We start from the raw sequence: 16,143 nt of genomic DNA on the forward strand, positions 1-16,143 counted from the left end.
ATAATGCTAATAAATAGAGGCACTGTTTGCGCCACATTTTCAGCGCTGCAACAAACCTTCACAGATCACCGTCGGATAAAAACGTCAACAAACCGGCGCTGCAAAACGTCAACAACCCATTTGAAACCTATTGAAGGAGGACACGCGTTGTATGCATTTTAAATCGATTTTTGTGACCAGCAGTAGGCCGTGCTGCTGTCGCTAGTGCAGTTTACACCGCAGACTCGCGATGCTGGCGATTCGTCCGTTACTTCTGTCGAAAGTACTATGGCTGCCATCGGTCACCGGTCACCGGATGGAGCTACTAAGAACAAAAGGATCCATGCCGGTGGTGGAGAACGATAAACCAGAAAAGCTTTCCTACTCGCCGTTCGGAACCAAGCAATCCGGCTGGGGTGACTGGGCCGTGGCCCGACTCGATGATGTTCTGAACTGGGGGCGCAAGGGTTCAATCTGGCCGCTTACTTTCGGGTTAGCGTGCTGCGCTGTTGAAATGATGCACATTGCCGCCCCGCGCTACGATATGGACCGCTTCGGAGTGGTGTTCCGCGCCTCTCCGCGCCAGGCGGACGTCATCATCGTCGCCGGTACGCTGACGAACAAAATGGCACCGGCGTTGCGGAAGGTATACGATCAGATGCCGGAACCACGCTGGGTCATCTCGATGGGAAGCTGTGCGAATGGCGGCGGCTACTACCACTACTCGTACTCGGTCGTCCGTGGCTGCGATCGCATCATACCGGTCGATATTTATGTGCCGGGTTGTCCACCGACCGCCGAGGCCCTCCTCTACGGCGTGCTACAGCTCCAGAAGAAGGTGAAGCGCATGAAGACAGTGCAGATGTGGTATCGCAAATGAAGTTCCAGTGGCGGTTTGTAGAAACTCGTAAATAAATTTCCCAAACTTTCGGCCTGCAGCAATGAAGGACCAACGAACCTGCATTACCTTTTGAAGGCCAATTTTTTCAGTTCCCTGTGCTTGGCTGTTTATTGGTATGTACATACACGTTAAGAACTATGTTTTGTACAAATTCTATTTCAAGTCGATACTGATCTTTGCCGCGGTAAGTTCATTTAAGCACAAAACGAATTCCTGTATTTACATATGCTCTACCACGCGGGGCATGTATAGGGCTCCAGAGTCAATGAGCAAGAGTGTGTTCAACTAAGCATCGGGGTCAGCAGTTCAAGGGGGTCGTCATACGCATTATAAAACTGAGTTTGACTCAGAGCACCGGCAACGTGTCCATGTTTCGGTTGCACAGCGGTTGGACTGTCTTGGGTGAAAAATCGGCTATTTCTAGGCATCTGCCGGAAAGGGAGATCGATGCGATCGAATCAGTGTGTATTTCGAAGAGATGCGCTCGCGGTGCCACACTTCGAGGCCGACACCACACGACGACAGTGACACTTTATTTCTTCCATGCGGAAGAACCAACTTTCCCTTCGTCGTTCGTAGCGTTTGTAGGTAATTTCGGAAAGTTGTTCTCCATGTAGTGTGTTTGAGAGTGTTCGGTTAGCTCGTCACCTAGCAACACTTGCTTGCACACTTGGCAGACTTCCAGCTTCGAAACGGCACTCGTTGCCTTCCCCTTGGCCGCAGGTCTAGCACGACTTTTTTCGTCCTGGCAGTACACCAAGTACAATTCCTACAAAGTCAAACGTAAGGTAACGCACCGCATGTACTTTACGGGCCATTTTGTGCAAGTACTGCCACACTACCCACTTACCTGTTGCTTTGCGATGTTTGGCAATAAGGCAATCAGTTCCGGAAAGGTATCGGTGAAACGATCACCCAGCGCTGCTTTACAATGCTCGTAGTAGGCCGGAGCATTGTACTGACCGTCGCGGAACATTTGCGAAATGGTTCGGAATTCGGCCAACGCTTCGGGGCTCTTGAGTGTCCTTTGAAACTGTGTGACCAGACTCTGGAAAAAGAGCGGTTTTAAAGGCAACGTAAAACGAAGCAACCAAAGCCTACTACGTACATGATTCCGTTTGGTAGCATTCGATGGCGCAACGTAACTATACGACGGTAGTATGTTGTACGATTCTCCGTTGGAGTTGATGAACGTCATGTGATTGGTATTGCGCGCGACCGAATTCAGCGTCACCGCGTGCCCGAACCCTGGCGGGGGTGCTGGCACACGCTTGACATTAACATTCTCAAACCCGGGCGGGGTGCGTTTGGGTGCTGCAGCCAGCGGCGCCAAGTCCGCATTGTTGCTGCCAAGCGCCAAGCGAAAAGAATCGCTCCCGATCGAAGGATGCGCCGCGTCTCCGGGGTCACCGCCGCGGTTGTTCAAACGGTCTCGCTTTGCGTTGAGCGTGGTGCTGTTGTTAGTACTCGCCGGGTTATTATTAGACGCCGTTGGCGCACCATTGGAGCCGTTTACTTTCGGCGTTGGCTTTTGCTGTTCTTTACTGCGATCCTTAAGACCGCCCGAATTGCTCTTCGGCATCGACTCGGTGGCATTGTTGTTCCGCAGATCGGCCTTCGCATAGGCGTCTTTCGCTTTGGAGCATTTGTCGCCCGATTTCTTGCCGGTCAATACATTCAGATTCACGAAACCTCCATCGTCTTTCAGGTTGGGTGCCGGAGCAGGCTTTTTCTTGCTGGACAATGCACTGTTGCCACTGGCGGAGGCGCTGGCATTTGTTGAAGCTTTCGCCGCTCCAGTGACCCACGATACAGGCTTGGCCGCTGTAGGAACACTCGATTCGCCCAACGTCGGGAAGGCTTTGGTCGAGTTTACGCTCGGTATGGCCATCGGAGTAGACGACGCACCATTCTTCGTGTCTTTCAACTCTATTGTATTTACTTTTGATACAACACTGGACACGGAAACGTAATCGTCGGCCATTGCACGGTGTTTCGCGGACATTGCATTCAAATTCACCATCCCACTGCCACCTCCACGATCGTCCGGCATGTCGGCAAACATGTCCGTAGCTTTACGACCCGCCGACGCTCCCGACAGGCCCCCCTTCGAGGAACCGGGCAAAGCGGGAAAGTCCGCCTGGTTGCGTTTCCCCACAACGGACGGTGTTCCGCTGTTCGATGGCCTGTTGGACACGTGTATCATCATGCTGGTGCCCCCGGCCACTACTGCTGCCGCTCGGCCGGCACTGCTAGACGGTTGGCTCGGTTTCAGCAGCGAGCTGGCGGTGATTTTGCTGCTAAACCCTTCGTTCAGGCTCGTCGGCCCGGTGCTCTCTCCGCCTTCCGATCCGAGAGCGGGGAAATTCTCTTTTGTTCGAGCTAGACCGGCTGCCCCGTACACTCGCTGCCGAATAGACACATTGTTAGGCCGAAATACCGGATTCGGTGCAGTGCCACCCAACGATGGAAAGTCCTGCTCACTGGTCGCATCGATCACCCGCTTCGGATGCTGCTGTACTGTTTGCTGTTGCTGGGTCGATTCCACCAACATTTCAAACTCTCTTTGAGTATCGTGATTCATTCCCGTACCATCTCGGCCGCCATCACCACGGCCGCCACGGCCACTGCCATTGCCACCGCCGCGTGATCGACCTGAAGGACCACCGTTATTAGACACACCACCACCAGCGGCCCCTCCACCGGGGCCAGCTCCCGAGCTTCCCGGTGCCGGGGCGTGCCGCGGTGCATAGGAAAACTCTAGTTCCAGGGTACGGGTTTGCTTGTTCGTCTGCCGGGTCATCGTTTTACCGTGCGCCGTCGCTCGATGGGCCCGCAAATCGATTTCCGATCGAAACACCGACGTAAACTGTTCCTGCTCACAGTCACCTTCCTCACAGAGGAAGTGATCGGACCGAAAGTGTTCCCGCAGCGAGGTGTAGTCACTGCAATTGACCCCAACACATGAACCGTTACTACGGAAGTAGGCGTAGGGGCGACAGGGGCCATGCTTACCCGTAGAAATAGTTTCGCCCATCGGCATCACAGTAGTGGCAGAAGAAGTGGTCCTTGCGCAGATGACGGAACAGTTCGTCCTTGTCCAGAAAGCGAGTATCGCAGTACTCGCACAGCGGGTGACCCCGATGACCGACCTTGTCCGGGTCACCCTTACGCCGGTGGAGCGCCAGCTCCTGGCGATTGTAGCAGCGCCGTTCCGAAGAGAACACCTTCAGATGCTCAGTGCATATGTCGCAGTAAAACATTTCGTGCTTCTTCCGGACATGTTCCCGCAGCAGCTCAAATTTGGGAAAATTCTTTTCGTCACACCTGGAAATTAGTTCGTACGAAACGGTAAGCTCGTGCTTGGAGAACATTTTGCATGCGCACTGCGCAGAATGCGCAAACGGCACGCTCGATCCGTGTGCATTCGCGCAAAATCGCGCCAATGCAAATTGCCCCCGTTAAATGACGATAGATGGTGCATCATCTTTTCGCAGTGTTGGCAGCTCTTCCGACCGACGGTCTTTGCGCGTGCACTAGACATGCGCGCGCATCACGAAGCCAGAGCGAAAGCCAGAGACCCCTGTGTGACCCGAGCTCGGCGCTTACCGCGGGCATTTGTTGTCCAGAAGATCGAAAAACGCTTGCTGTACCTCCAACTCGGTAAAGCAGATGCGATACTTTTTGTCGTACAACCCGGAACGGTTCTTCGTCTCCAGCTGCTGGTACGGCATGAGCACTTTGCAAAATATAACCTAAAAAAGATAAGACGAACGAACATAGAAATGCGGGGGCCGCAGTGTGGGGGGCGCGCGTGCCTTCATACCTTTGACAGATCACGGCGGCAGATGGGACAATCATTTTGGCGACACAGTACGCGTATCCGCGTGGAACACTCGTAGCAACAGAGATGGTCACATTCGCCGATCGCAAAGAAGACGATTGGCTTGAAGCAGACCACACACAGAGTCTCGGCCGCCGCTTCGGATTCGCTAGTGGGCCTTTCCTGCGGTACAGAGCGCTGCCGATTGCTGGCCATGTTTGTCCGACTTCCGATTCTTGGCCCTCGGGGATTCGTGGCAACTGCTGCAGTGGGAACCGTAGACCGTAGGACGAATCGCTCGCTAATTTCCAACCGTGTGCTTGCAGCGGAGAAAGCACGGTGAGGTTACGACGACAGGAAATGGAACGAGACACGTACGCGACAACGACGACGTTCGGTTTCTAGGGGCAGTCAAAACGGTTCTCTTATCGGACGACACAGCGGCTAGGATGCAGATTTACGCAACGTTAGATTTGCAGCAACGCAATGCTAGTTGATTAGAGAGCGCAGCCTCAATTGAAGCGAAATTATTTTGCAACAATCGGCAATAGTTAGTTGGACGAGACGGATTTCCTCTGCCCGAGCAGCGCGATACTTCACTTCCAATCGAAAAAGACAGACACTCGAACGGAACAAACTGACAGCTGGATTCTCCCGTTTTTTTTTTCGTTCCGCGCGGCACCCTTCCGCAATGACAGTTGCGTGGAAGTTGGACAGCGTTGGAAAACTGCTGAGTGCCCCGATCCCGTGAGTTACTTTGCTTCCCCGAACGAAAAATTCACTCAATTTTTCATTTTTTTAATCGCAGATCTCAACCGGCGAGACCACCCCTCTCACTATGGCCAGGATTGCGTTAAGAGACTGAGATCTACACCTCTTAACGTAATCCCCATACTGAGAACTCGCCTCTTAACGTAAAAACGCTGCTCTTAACGCAAAAAGATTGGAGAGCCCGTGAGCGCTTTTCCCCTCTATATTTCTATTTTTTCTTTCTTTCTCTCCTCTTCCTCACATTGAACTGTCAGATCGTTCGCTGTTGTAAACAAAATGTTTCATTTATTCAGTATCACAACTTAACAATTTTTCAACTTTTTGGCTTCCGCCATGCACTTTGCTACACTCTATGTCTAAGTTTACCACTATATCGCAGGTTTCCAAGCATCGTTTATCATCCGCTGCATCGTAATTGCATCGTTCGCTGGCTTCGCTGCGTTGCTGGCATTCAATGGCAGGATGACTGGTCGGCTAAAAATGTAAACAAATGCGGTGCACTTTCACGATTTAGAACTAAATACTTATCGAGAAATGCTTCCCGATGCTTAAATTTACTTACCGAAATAAGCAACTGCTGAAAATTAACTATTAAACACTATTTTTACATCGTTGATGCGTCTTCAATTCTTTAGCGTCGTATCTTATTCTACGCTTCGGCCTAACTGTTGAAAATTTCTTCTAACAGTTTGAGTGGCGGACTGGACGCTCTATTAGCGTGAAAGAGACATAAAATATTGCTGGCTATCGCTCTTTCCTTCTGCCCCTTGGCGAGAAAACAATTCGCCGTGAAATTTTTCTTCTCAGTATGGAGAAACTGAGTTACCATTTTGTTCGGGTCGCGCAGTTTCGCCCTTTCTCTCTCTCTCTCACTTGCTCCTTAGCTGCTCGCGTATTTGGCGGACATTAAGCAGCGTTGCCAACAATTTCGATAGTGCATTATCGTACGCTACAAAAACGTTCTAAACCATCAAAGCAACCGAATATAATTCTAACAATAGGTCGAAAAAATCCCAAATCTATGCTATTACACGGATCGCCGTGATCTGTTCCATGTTGGGCATTAAAAACAGGATTAAGTCACATATCACATGTGTGTGACGGTCGAAGGAGCTAGTTTGGCATCACTGTTTGCGCGAGCTAGGATTGCAAGAAAGCGACCAAAGTTTAGTATGCTCCGCGAGTCGTCCAGTTGCAAATCGAACAGCTTTCCAGGGTGACAACACGGAGCGTGTGAATGTGCCCGTGCCCAGTAAATACGTGAAGAATGCAAATTGGTGACACGATAAGCAAAATGGTGTTCATATGAGCGTAAGAATCCGATTCCGATGTCGCTGATGCTCCGCCGCCCGACGGGGCCGTGCGCGTATTAATAGCAATGCAATGTTCTGAATCGTCAGGCGGAATCGCTTTCACCGTCGCAAAGCCTGCGTTGGGTGATATGTTTCTGCAGCCGATTCTTCGGTCTGTTCTGCTGTTTCTTCACATTAAATCATCTGCCAGGATGGAAAAGTGGCAATAGTCCGTGTTCAGTGTGGCGCACCTTGATTCATCTTGATTTGTCTGTCGCGTTGCCTTCAGCACGGTGCGTAGTAAGAAGGAGTGCTATCGTAATGTAATGCAATTGAAAGTGCGCATCTAAACCATCTTATCACAATTTTAACATCAGCGGAATGCAACACCCGAAGTTTCATGGCACAGCTTTTTCGCTGGATGATGGCAAGATAGGGAAGAGAATGGCGATCGATTGGTTCAGTTACTATTTGCGAGCAGAATGCTTACGATTAATAGTTGATTGAAAAAATGGTTCCAGCGTTCCAGCACGGGTGGTGACAAGGAAAATTCTATCCTGTTCCGTTTCATCCTTTTATGGCTCACTTTCTCTCTTTCTCTCACTTTTCTCCCTCCGTAGCGCGCCTGACTCATTACTCTCAAACACTCCCTATTTCTTGTGGGGCTCTTTTTTGCTTGTGTATGCTTTTCCATCCCAGCTGATGATCTGTGGCTCGGTGGTGTTCCGCAAGCTTCCTAAATTAAAGTTCTTCATATTCTCAGCAGCCTTTTAGCGTTACGTTACCAAGGGAACGATGATCTAAGTAAGCTTTACTGGCGAACTCCTGTGAACGGTAGTGAACAAGTAGTTGAAGTGGTGCCGCGTAAACTATGACTTGCCGAAAAACCCAACCAGTGTCCGATTGGTGGCCACCAAAACCAATGATATAGTTTGTCACATTATTTCATTACAGCTGACGCGCGCTGCAAACTCAAAGCAACGTCTTTTTCTCTGCCCTCTCTGCGAGTGTACGAATACGTGGTGGCATAAGTGAAATTCAATGTTTAATATACACTCCGGCGCGGCAACCTCCCTGGGATAGGCTAAGGTTATCATCGGTCGGAGTGCAAGGTGTCAGAAAGGAAAACCCCGGCCCGCAGGAGGCGTATAAATAGCGTGGAAAATGTGGAAAGTGTATTTTTAGATATTATGGAACATACCGACGACGTCAGCCACCATTGCCCGGTGTAGTGCAGAGAAAAAGAGAAAGAGTGTGTGTGTGGGGTTAGTGACAGGCAGTGAAAGTGAAAAGAAGGCCGATAACGGAAATCAAAGTAACCATCAAAAGGATCGTTGCCGTTCGCTGCTGCTGCTGCTACTGGGCGCAGGATCCAATCGCAGCCTGCGACGCAAGGCTCCGTCGTACTATGGGGATGTGAAGTAATATCGCAGCTCGGATCGTCCTTCGTCCTCTTTAGTGTGGTATGGTGATCGAACTTTGTGATATCGCAGTTTCAACGTTGGCAGAACGGTCCTGCCTCGTAGAAATGCACAGTTTCGTGTTTAAAAGCCTACCCCACATCACATCACCGAGACAAGGTCGGCCCAGCCAGGCTTAAAACGGTGCCGAGAGAAAGAGAGCGAGAGAGAGAGATTGAAGGGCGTGTGAGCTCTGCCAGAGGGTCCACACACTTTACCACACAGCAACCGACCGATCAAGCAACCGTGACCCCGACGGGAGCGCGCGCTCTGGTCCATCGGCGCCGATTGTCTCGCGTAAGATACGCGATAACTACATAAATCAGAATCTGACAAATTTTGCCGCACACAAACACCAGCCGAAACCATGCCGGAACTAATCGGTGTTGGGGAGTTTCTGGAGGAAACGAGGGAGGACTACAACTCCCCGACGACGTCTACCTTCGTGTCACGGATGGCACAGTGCCGACAAACTATTGCCGCGTTAGAGGAGGTAAGTTTGCACGGAGTCGATGCCGTCATCGGTATCAGTTCCGGCCAAGCGGCGATCAATCCTTCCGTCCCCGGCTGGTCGCCGGTGACTACGATCGTACACGAAATTCAATATCGCTCTCTCAATCTTCCGCCATTCACCAGCGGGCGTTGTTTACGCCCCATCATGGCCTACTGGCCATCGAGCGAGCGTTTGAATCACTTTACCTTGCGCGTGCATAGTCAAACGCAGAACACGTTGAAGAGAGAACCACGACATTCCAGAGCCTTATATGAACATGTCTATTTCCGCCGGATCGTCGTCGTCGTCGTTGGTGGTGTCCCCCCTTCCCCTAACGGGCCAGATCACAATGGTGTCTCTTCGGCGAGGCGTCGCGCTACATTGTACCTAGCGCTAACTTGGATATTGATTGCTTTTATTGCTCTTACGTGGCTCGTCAGATCAGCAGGAGAAGAGCAGCGTATGCTTGACGTTGTGAGAAGGTCACACGCTATCTTACGCACGTCACTGTGTGCAGAAAGCTGGCAGAGCTGGCTGTTTTCGAAATCGATCCGCAAGGTCACACCATGCGGTGCACCCCCCCAACCTCGTTACAGACAGATGATCCCACGGGCAATCCCGTCTCTTCTGCACCGAGAACCATTGCATCATCTAGCAGACTATGAACTCGTGATGACTCCAAGATGCGCTCCCCGCACGACTTTTATCGCTATTTATTTGGTTGCTCTGATTCGCCGCAAGAACCGTCGAAGGTGAATTCAATTCTCGTATCATTTGCGTAATTACGCGACTGCTGACGACGACGACGACGCATCTTGTAGCGCCCGTCTTCGTCGTTGCGTGCACTGTCCGGGCCTGGCTGAACAATGATACTTTGAGATGATGACAGCCTCTACACACTTGAACCTCTTAACGTTGATCGTGTTGCATTAAACTATCCAGCACGGCGATGATTTGAGTCGCAAGAGGAGGCGTATGGAATTAATAAAATTTGAATTAATAATTAGCGGTGCTCCCGTTGGGGGGTACCGGGGACCACCGAAACGGTCGTACCATCGGTGAGCCATATAAGGGAATCACCCGAGGGCTACGTGCGCGCAATGGACGAGTGCGGTTTGGACGTGCAAACGGCGGGCTGGGCCATTTTTATTATAAAACTTAAACACAGACGATCGCCTGTGGGGTTGCCAGTTGCATTGGGTCATGTCGAATAATTTGAAGCATCGATAACAGCATGATGTATTTATAGAAAACCTCCATTCGATAACCAGTCCTGTTCCTAGCCTAGCGCGCGCAGTATGTGCCGGCCATGGCCCGTTGCAAAGGCCCCCGAGTATATCCCTTGCACTCTCTATCGTTTAATGAATCAACAGGGTTTCGTGTACCCGGCGTACGGAACTGGTTTCTCCTATGCTGCTGCTGCTGCTGGGGCTGCCATTGGCATGCGGCAGCAGCAGCAGCTGCTGTTGGTGGGCTTTTGTCATGTTTTGAAAAAGGTGCACACAGAAAAAACCCGAAACCTGATACCGCGCCACTCCGTGACCTAGGAAAGATGCTGATGACGAACGGAAAGCAAAAAAAAAACAATGCCCTCGGAACGTGCCAACTCAAACATGCCTGTTGAAACTACCGTTTCATTGATACCGATAGACAAATTATGTCTACTTACGGTCAAGTGTCTCTTCGATCAGCCTCGGATCCCTGTGATCGTCGTATTTCACAATTCTGACCCCCTCCCCTATGTCCGGTCTCTGGAGGGGATGCCTGCAGTGGCACATCCTTATCACTACAGGGGTCTGACAATGTAAATTTCTGCGTATTCTTTTATCGTACGACGTTTCTTATCGGAGGCGGGTACACAATCTACCGGAATGATTGCAGAAGAGAACGTAAATGATTAATAAAAGCAAACCGAAACGAAAGACTGAAATCTGTTCGACGGAAAGTTTAATCGGGATCTCCATTCCCTCCATTTAATCTCCCGCAGACGCTAGACTTCGATCGGGAGGGATTGACGAAATTGAAAAAGGCTGTCAAAGCTATACACAACTCGGGCAACAGTAAGTAACTGAGAGGTCTCGTTGCATGGCGGTGTTGTGAACTTTCGCGCGGTTCCCATCTCCGTTTCTAGCTCATGTGGACAACGAGATGTGTCTGGTGCGGGCGCTGGAACGGCTTGGGTCAGTCGCACTGTCGAAGGAGGAACCGGATATCGGTGCAGCATTCCTGAAGTTTTCCGTCGTTACCAAAGAGCTCAGTGCGCTAATGAAAACACTGGTAAGCTTCGCCTGGCCACATTGCGCCACCCATATTGTTTGCCCTTAACTGATTCCATTCCGTCCGGCAGATGCAAAATATCAACAATATCGTAATGTTCCCGGTGGACTCGCTGCTCAAGTCGGAGCTGCGCGGCATGAAGGGCGAGATGAAGCGACCGTTTGACAAGGCTGCCAAAGATTATGACTCCAAGCTGATGAAGATCGAGAAGGAAAAGAAAGCCCTTGCCAAAGAGGTGGGCATGATGCGGTCAGAAGTGACACCTGCGGAGATTGCGGACGAAATCGAAAAGGAGCGGCGCGTGTTTCAGCTGCAAATGTGCGAGGTAAGGGGCGAGTTGAAAGGGTGCTGTCCTTGGTTGCCGATAACTAACGCGTTCCCGTTGTCTGTGTTCCATTTTAGTATCTCATCAAATTCAATGAAATCAAAACCAAAAAAGGCATCGAACTGTTGCAACACTTGGTGGAATATTATCATGCTCAAAACAAGTAAGTTTGCGCCGTGTTCCCGTTATTGGCCTCTGCACTGGAGGAACGAAGAATTTAGCTTTGGTACACTTTTAATGCGCCCTTGCGCAGTCCGATATCCGTGCCGATATCAAATACCTTTATCAATCTGGCCCCTGGGGCGCGGGGGAGCCGACGTGATTACGATAACAGAAACGGAGTGGCGTTGCACGTTGGGATTTCCGCGGCCAGTATAGTGCACAAGCACAAGCAAGCACCATGAGCGTAATGCACATGGGCAACGAGGTGAACGGTGTGGCTTATGGCGTTGCCTACAGTGGCCTACAGTGGTGCGATTTACCGCGTGGTGGTAGAGGAGTCGCCGCGAACCGGTGACTAATTGTGACCTACCTGCCTTTTTTCGCACCCCGTTCGCAGCTACTTTAAGGATGGACTGAAGACAATCGCACACTTCGGGACGTACATCGAGGAGCTGAGTGTGAAGCTGCAAACGATCCGCCACAAGCAGGACGAGGAACGGCGGAAACTGCTCGAACTGCGGACCCTGCTCCGGTCGACGCCCGACTTCGATCGGGTGGAGAATGTGCCGCCCGGTGACAAGGGTGCGGCCGGTTACTCGCTGCATCAGCTGCAGGGTGATAAAAATCACGGCATCACGCGCAGCGGCCACTTGTTGAAGAAGAGCGAAGGAAAGGTGCGGCGCGTTTGGCAGAAGCGGCGGTGCCGCGTGACGGCGGACGGCTTTCTGGACATTTGCCACGCGGACGAAACGAAGGCACCGACCCGCGTGAATCTGCTGACGTGCCAAATCAAACCGTTGGCGGACGATAAGAAGGGTTTCGATCTAATAAGCTGTAAGTTTGGTTTGCTGAGACTGTCCACTTGTGGTGTCCACTAACAAGTCCCTTCTCGTGGTGCTTTGCAGACAATCGATCATATCACTTCCAAGCGGAAGATGAAGGTGACCAAAAGGCATGGATGTCGGTGTTGGTGAACTGCAAGGAGAAAGCACTGGCCAAAGCATTCCAGCATGCCAACCCGCAGATGAGCCCCAGTTTGATCGAGCTACAAAAGACCGTCATCAAGCACATACAGAACCTGCCGGGGAACGATCAGTGCTGCGACTGTGGCTCGAAGAACGACGTGACGTGGATCAGCCTGAACTTTGGTATCCTCGTGTGCATCCAGTGTTCCGGTGTGCACCGGGATCTTGGCGTGCACCACTCGCGGATACAGAGCCTAACGCTCGATAATCTGACGACAGCTCAGCTGCTGGTGGCGCGCGCGATGGGCAACAACGCACTGAACGAGGTCATGGAAGCTACGTTGGCCGGCCAGGGAAAACTGTTGCCGGAAAGCTCGATGTAAGTGTTGATATGAGTTGGATCGAACGTGTACCGTGTCATGCGTTATTTTTTGTCATTTTCGTACAGGGAAGAGCGATACGATTTCATTCGCGCCAAGTATGTCGCGAAGCGGTACGTTATGCGAACCTGTGCCGACGATCGCGATCTTCGGAGTGATTTAGAGCAGGCCGTCATCAATGCCGATCTCAGCCAGTTACTGCAAGTTTGGGCGGAAGGTGCCGATCTCACCTGCGTTCTACCCTCGTCGGTAAGATGCGGTTTGCGCCGCTGTGCAGCCAAACACTGTGCTTCGATTGATACTTGACCTCCGGGCTCTCGGTTCACAGGATTCCGGCGAAACGGCACTCCACCTGGGGGTTCTCCGTGAGATGGGTTCGACGTTGCACATTGTCGATTTCCTCATACAAAACATGACGGCGCAAGGGTTGAACAAGCAAACGAATTCCCCCGGACCGATGGATGTAACGGGCAAAAATACTGCGCTGCATCTGTGCGCCCTGCACGATCGGCGCGAGTGCATGAAGCTGCTGCTACGCTCCGGCTGCGACTGCGACATTCGCAACTCGCAGAACAAACTAGCGCTGGACATTGCCAAAGAAATGGGTCACGAGGCGTGCAAAGAATTGGTAAGTGCGAATGGCAGGTGCGATCGCACGATCACCGCGATCCCCCGTTTTAACCCCGCGCACCCCATTCTGTTCCCACAGATTGAACATGCCATGAAGAGGGAAAAGAGCGCCTTCGATCACATCAACACGGATTGGAACATTCATGACGATGGTTCGACCGATTTCTCCGACGACGATACGGTCATGATGGACGAGCGAAAGTCTCGCTCGCGGCCACCAAGCTTTGTGGGTGGCGACTCACCGGTTGCGCTGCGATCCCGTTCCTCGACCTGCGACTCGATCCAAAGTGGTTCCAGCCCGAGCTCCAGTTGTAATCCGAACGCAGCGCGTGATCAGCGCCAAATACCGATTCCATCGTCCGGCACTAGTCCGAAGCAGTACAGTGCTGCCTCAGTATTCTCCTCGTCACACTACGCAGGTGGTGTCGGTACGGGTGCCAGCTCGAGCTCCGGTATCGGCATTGGCTCTAGTCCCAATTCCAGCAGTTCGACCGGTGGCGGTGGCGTTTTACGATCCGCCGGATCGGGAACTGTCGCGGCTGTTGCTGCGGGCGGTGGCCCCAATTGTGTGGCAGCGTTCGCGGCGGCCCAAGCAAAGAAACCTTCTTCCGGTACGCCATGCTTGGCTAGTTCCTCCCACCGCTCTACTCATCACATTAATCATTACGCGCTGCTTCCGTTTACAGTGAATTCGTTGAAGAAACGAACGGCTCCGGCACCACCACCAACCACCTACGGCACTTTGCCCCATGCTCCTCGGCATTCGCAAAATATGGAAGGTGACATGTTCGGTGTACCGTCACAGCATATGCTACACGGCAACCATCACCATCACCCGGACATGTACAGCACACTGCCGCACCTGAGAGGATCGGATCCAGCGGGTGCACTGAGCGGCGGCGGCCTGCACGCTGGTGAACTGCGTGGTGGGTCAACCAAATCGATCCAAGCTCAGTTGCACTTTGACAACAAAATATTCGACCGTTACGAACCGTACACGTCGTTATCGTCGACCACAAGTGGCGTCGGCGTCGGTGTCGGCGGTAGCGGCGCGGCCGTCGTCGTGGGACGCGACCCGAACTTCTTGAGCACATTCACCGGCGGTCACAAGCGGTCCCCTAGTGGCGAATCGTTAGGGCGCAATTTAGGTAAGGCCGCAACGCAACTGATACCGCATACCGAGAGAGCTTGTTGTGTAATCCTTTTGTTAACCCCGTTTAGCTGGTGCCAAACTCGTGCTTCCTCCTGCCGGCGAAATTCCGCAACTGAAACCGGTCACCAATCGGCCAAAGCAACCGATACCAACTACTGCCAGCGCAGGTGAGCGTCAGAACGCGCGGAGTGTAGATTATGTTGTGTTGTAATCGCGCGTATCCCTTTTCCAACTTTTTAGATAAATCTTTATCAAACGGACAATCGAACGAAAGCTTATCTTCCATGGATGAGGCCATTGTAATGCGACGAAAGGTAAGGTGGTCCACGGTGTGCGATGGTCGTCAGCAAAATGCTAACGGTTTTTGCGTTCCCCCTTTGTCCCCATTCCATGTTGCATGCTAAATAAAAAAGGCAAAAGGACCAGTTCCGGCGGCGGCCTACCGTGCCGATGGTACCGGAGGTGGATATATCGATTTCGATACGTCCGGAACGGCAGGAAAGAGTTTGGACCACTCGGTCGCTTCGTCGTCCGGGGCCAATATCGATTCGACCAGCAGTAGCAGTTTTAGCCGGAACGACACCAGTGGCGGTGCTTCGTCCACCGGAATGGATTCCTTTAACCTGTCCAGCAGAAGCTTCGTGAGTGGTTGCATTGGTATTGCACGTGTCCGGGCTGGTAACTAATGGCACCGCTTTTCACACTGCAGGCTGGCGGAATACGACGATGCCGAGCGCTGTACGACTGCAATGCCGATAACGACGATGAGCTCGAGTTCAAGGAGGGCGAAATTTTGATTGTGCTCAACGAGCGGACGGACGACGAGAACTGGATGGAGGGACAGATCGAAGGCGACAGTACGCGGCGGGGCATGTTCCCGGTGAGCTTCGTGCAGATGATAACCGACTAGGAAGAGCCACCACGGAGAAGAACGATCGTGAGAGAGCATTTATAGGGGCGACAGAACAGTTACAGAAAAGGTACAGCATCAAGGTCGGATGGTCAAACGAAGAAACGGCTACATTTCGCTACGAACTGACAGAGAGGAAATCACTGTTCCTAGTCTCTCGACGACCAAAGTTGGTTGTGGTGTGGTGTGCGCATTATTTTAGGATATCCGGACGGAACAGATAACAACAAACAAAAACTATGTGCATTATATGCATCGCATCGTATACTCACGATTAATTTATTCCATTACATTGCGTAAAACACACATAAACATTGACGTCCAGTGTGGTTCCTACACACACACACACACGGTCCTTCAGGGAGGGCACAGCGCGGAGACAAGTGTTTCTTCCATTGCTTCTACTATTTATTGCGTTGTGAGTATGTCCGGTCCAGCCGCGCGGAAACGTTGGCTAGGGCGGCTAGTTAGTTAGTTGCGAACGCGTATTCGTTCCTTTTAAATATTCGTTTCATTCGCGCGCGCAAAGCCGTGTCTCAGTGTCCCCCGAGACGCTGACTAATCTTTCCTTTCCGGGCAGAGAGTGACCGAGATCGGGTTCAAAGTTGCCACAACTCGATGG

General features: G+C 51.8%; 3 protein-coding genes across 3 annotated transcripts in view; 2 read left to right on the forward strand and 1 right to left on the reverse strand.

Moving 5' to 3' along the window:
* The first annotated feature begins 67 nt into the window (after nucleotides 1–67).
* LOC128277526 (NADH-quinone oxidoreductase subunit B 2-like) lies at nucleotides 68–909 on the forward strand. Its single transcript, XM_053015998.1, has one exon. It carries the CDS (start codon nucleotides 230–232, stop codon nucleotides 857–859), a length of 630 nt encoding a protein of 209 aa, XP_052871958.1. The 5' UTR covers nucleotides 68–229; the 3' UTR covers nucleotides 860–909.
* Nucleotides 910–977: 68 nt separating this feature from the next.
* On the reverse strand, nucleotides 978–5,276 carry LOC128275178 (E3 ubiquitin-protein ligase ZNF598). Its single transcript, XM_053013595.1, has 6 exons — nucleotides 4,707–5,276; nucleotides 4,490–4,635; nucleotides 3,896–4,207; nucleotides 1,989–3,825; nucleotides 1,731–1,928; nucleotides 978–1,649 (listed from the first exon to the last, which is right to left on the reverse strand). Exons 1-6 carry the CDS (start codon nucleotides 4,917–4,919, stop codon nucleotides 1,413–1,415), a joined length of 2,943 nt encoding a protein of 980 aa, XP_052869555.1. The 5' UTR covers nucleotides 4,920–5,276; the 3' UTR covers nucleotides 978–1,412.
* A 3,317-nt stretch (nucleotides 5,277–8,593) lies between these two features.
* Nucleotides 8,594–16,143, forward strand: part of LOC128269363 (arfGAP with SH3 domain, ANK repeat and PH domain-containing protein) — an 8,550-nt gene continuing 1,000 nt past the window's right edge. The window contains exons 1-15 of the mRNA XM_053006808.1: nucleotides 8,594–8,719; nucleotides 10,707–10,779; nucleotides 10,851–10,996; nucleotides 11,067–11,321; nucleotides 11,399–11,484; nucleotides 11,881–12,317; nucleotides 12,389–12,827; nucleotides 12,897–13,077; nucleotides 13,157–13,456; nucleotides 13,538–14,069; nucleotides 14,145–14,606; nucleotides 14,680–14,778; nucleotides 14,852–14,925; nucleotides 15,025–15,252; nucleotides 15,321–16,143. The exon at nucleotides 15,321–16,143 is cut by the window's right edge and continues 1,000 nt beyond it. Coding sequence (XP_052862768.1) covers nucleotides 8,594–8,719; nucleotides 10,707–10,779; nucleotides 10,851–10,996; nucleotides 11,067–11,321; nucleotides 11,399–11,484; nucleotides 11,881–12,317; nucleotides 12,389–12,827; nucleotides 12,897–13,077; nucleotides 13,157–13,456; nucleotides 13,538–14,069; nucleotides 14,145–14,606; nucleotides 14,680–14,778; nucleotides 14,852–14,925; nucleotides 15,025–15,252; nucleotides 15,321–15,521 — 3,639 coding nt within the window. The 3' untranslated portion in view covers nucleotides 15,522–16,143. The remainder of the gene's footprint in view (nucleotides 8,720–10,706; nucleotides 10,780–10,850; nucleotides 10,997–11,066; nucleotides 11,322–11,398; nucleotides 11,485–11,880; nucleotides 12,318–12,388; nucleotides 12,828–12,896; nucleotides 13,078–13,156; nucleotides 13,457–13,537; nucleotides 14,070–14,144; nucleotides 14,607–14,679; nucleotides 14,779–14,851; nucleotides 14,926–15,024; nucleotides 15,253–15,320) is intronic.

The sequence above is a fragment of the Anopheles cruzii genome, chromosome 2, assembly GCF_943734635.1.
Source record: "Anopheles cruzii chromosome 2, idAnoCruzAS_RS32_06, whole genome shotgun sequence".
In the NCBI taxonomy this organism is placed as follows: Eukaryota; Metazoa; Arthropoda; class Insecta; order Diptera; family Culicidae; genus Anopheles; species Anopheles cruzii.